The sequence below is a fragment of the Mus caroli genome, unplaced genomic scaffold (genome assembly GCF_900094665.2).
Source record: "Mus caroli unplaced genomic scaffold, CAROLI_EIJ_v1.1 scaffold_25029_1, whole genome shotgun sequence".
NCBI lineage: Eukaryota > Metazoa > Chordata > Mammalia > Rodentia > Muridae > Mus > Mus caroli.
Window position 1 is genome coordinate 2,274 of NW_018390324.1, and position 1,806 is coordinate 4,079.

The 1,806-nt window shown below is 42.4% G+C and overlaps 1 protein-coding gene across 1 annotated transcript in view; it reads right to left on the reverse strand.

The window, feature by feature from the left end:
- LOC110288594 (interferon-induced GTP-binding protein Mx2-like) overlaps positions 1-747 on the reverse strand; it is a gene marked incomplete at both ends in the record, with an annotated part of 2,751 nt that extends 2,004 nt beyond the window's left edge. The window contains 2 exons of the mRNA XM_021154900.1: positions 32-108; positions 589-747. Coding sequence (XP_021010559.1) covers positions 32-108; positions 589-747 — 236 coding nt within the window. The remainder of the gene's footprint in view (positions 1-31; positions 109-588) is intronic.
- Positions 748-1,806: the final 1,059 nt, after the last annotated feature.

Below are 1,806 nucleotides of genomic sequence, written 5' to 3' on the forward strand. Positions count from 1 at the left end.
ATGCTTTAAAAATAACACATTTGGTTTTTACCTTGGTAGTTCTGTGGAGGTTAAAAAACTCAGAAAAATTTTTCTCAGAAACACTTGTAAAGGCAGCTCGTACAATTTCTGATCGAAGAGAGAAAAAAACCAGTTTAATGTGGTAAGGGGTAACATGTTCACGCTATGTCGATGCAAAACCGGGGCAGAGGTAAGGGATGTGGGTGCTCTCCTGATCTTTCCCTCCTTGCTCTTCTCTTTGCCCAATGAAGAGAGAAGCACACCTAGGTTCCCAGAGATATTGTATTTGCAGGAGAAGGGTGGCCATCACCTTGAATGAAGGACTCTGGCTGTTCTCTTATAGGATTGAGCGAAGGGCCTAGGAGGTTTCATGACTGTCTTTTGACAGCAAATCTTCCCACAGTGTCAGAATAGATTGGATTCCTGAACACCACAGTAGTATCCGAGATCACAGAAAACCTGACACTGGCCTAGAACCAATGCTGACAGACAGCTCTGAGGTGCAGCACTGCAAGTGTCCCCACCCCAGAAATAAAATGGCTAAGAGCAACAANGGCATTCTCCAGTGAAGCCCTGGGCAGCACTCACCAGTGACCTTGTGCAGCATTTCTATAGCTGGTTCTTCCAGGGTTTTGATTTGTCTTCTTATAATGTTCTCAAATGTTTTGTAATTCACAAACCCTGGCAGTTCTTGGCCACAATACTGCTTTTCAAACGTCCAGATTTCATTATATAAAACAGCATAACCTATAATAGAAGGCAACAGCAACTTGTTTATAAAACCATCTTGCAGATTTTTCTAAACAAACTCATTCTGATCTTTCTGAATTTACCAATATAAAGTGAAACGAATAAATGCCTGCATATTTAAAAATGCAGGGGGTGCAGGGCTGGAGAGATAGCTTAGCAGTTAAGAACACTGACTGTTCTTCTAGAGTTCCTGAGTTCAATTCCCAGCAGCTGCATGGTGGCCCACGGCCATCTGTAGTAGAATTTTATGCTCTCTCCTTGTTTGTCTGAAGAGAGTGAGAGTGTACTCATATACATAAAATAAATAAATAAATCTTTAAAAGACAGAGGAAAGAAAGAAAAATATTCAGGGTTATAGCGAAGAATGCAGTCTCAAGGCTACTTCTTAGTTAAGGCAAAAACAGAATCTATCTGGAGACCAGAGGAAAATGCAGCCTCAAAAAGACCTGAGCCTGTGAGTTTATGGATCCAACTGGATTTTGACCAAAGAAGAAGGGTCAGAGCGCATGGCTCACTAGGCCCTGTGGCCCTTAGACAGCATCATGAGCTGGGTGGGAGGAGAGGCACCTTCATCAACGGATGACAGGGGAAATAGGCATCTGATGTCCCCAGTGTGACTTGTTCCCTTGTTCATGACACAAAACACTTAGTCCCTCTCCCCTCTGCTGGAAGTAGGAAGCAGACTCAGATGGCACCAGCTTTCTCTGTGATAAACTGATAATTCATTTTTTGTTTCTTTATGTTTATTGTTGTTTTGTTTTTATCATTTTATACATTTGGGTGTTTCGCCTGCACGTATGTCTGTGCACAGAGTGCATACAGTGCTTCCACAGGCCAGGATAGAGTGTCAGATCTCCTGGGATTGGAGTTACCTAAATCCTCTGGAAGAACAGTCACCGAGCCATTGCTCCAGCCTCCAAAGAATATTTGTTAATTAAAAGAAAGCTTACGTCATTAAACAAGACATTGAATCTATCCAGAGAGTTGTAAGTCAAGCTCTACAGTCTTACCTTTGGTTCTGGGAAGTTTCTGTCACCCCTGGAACCACTATTCTTA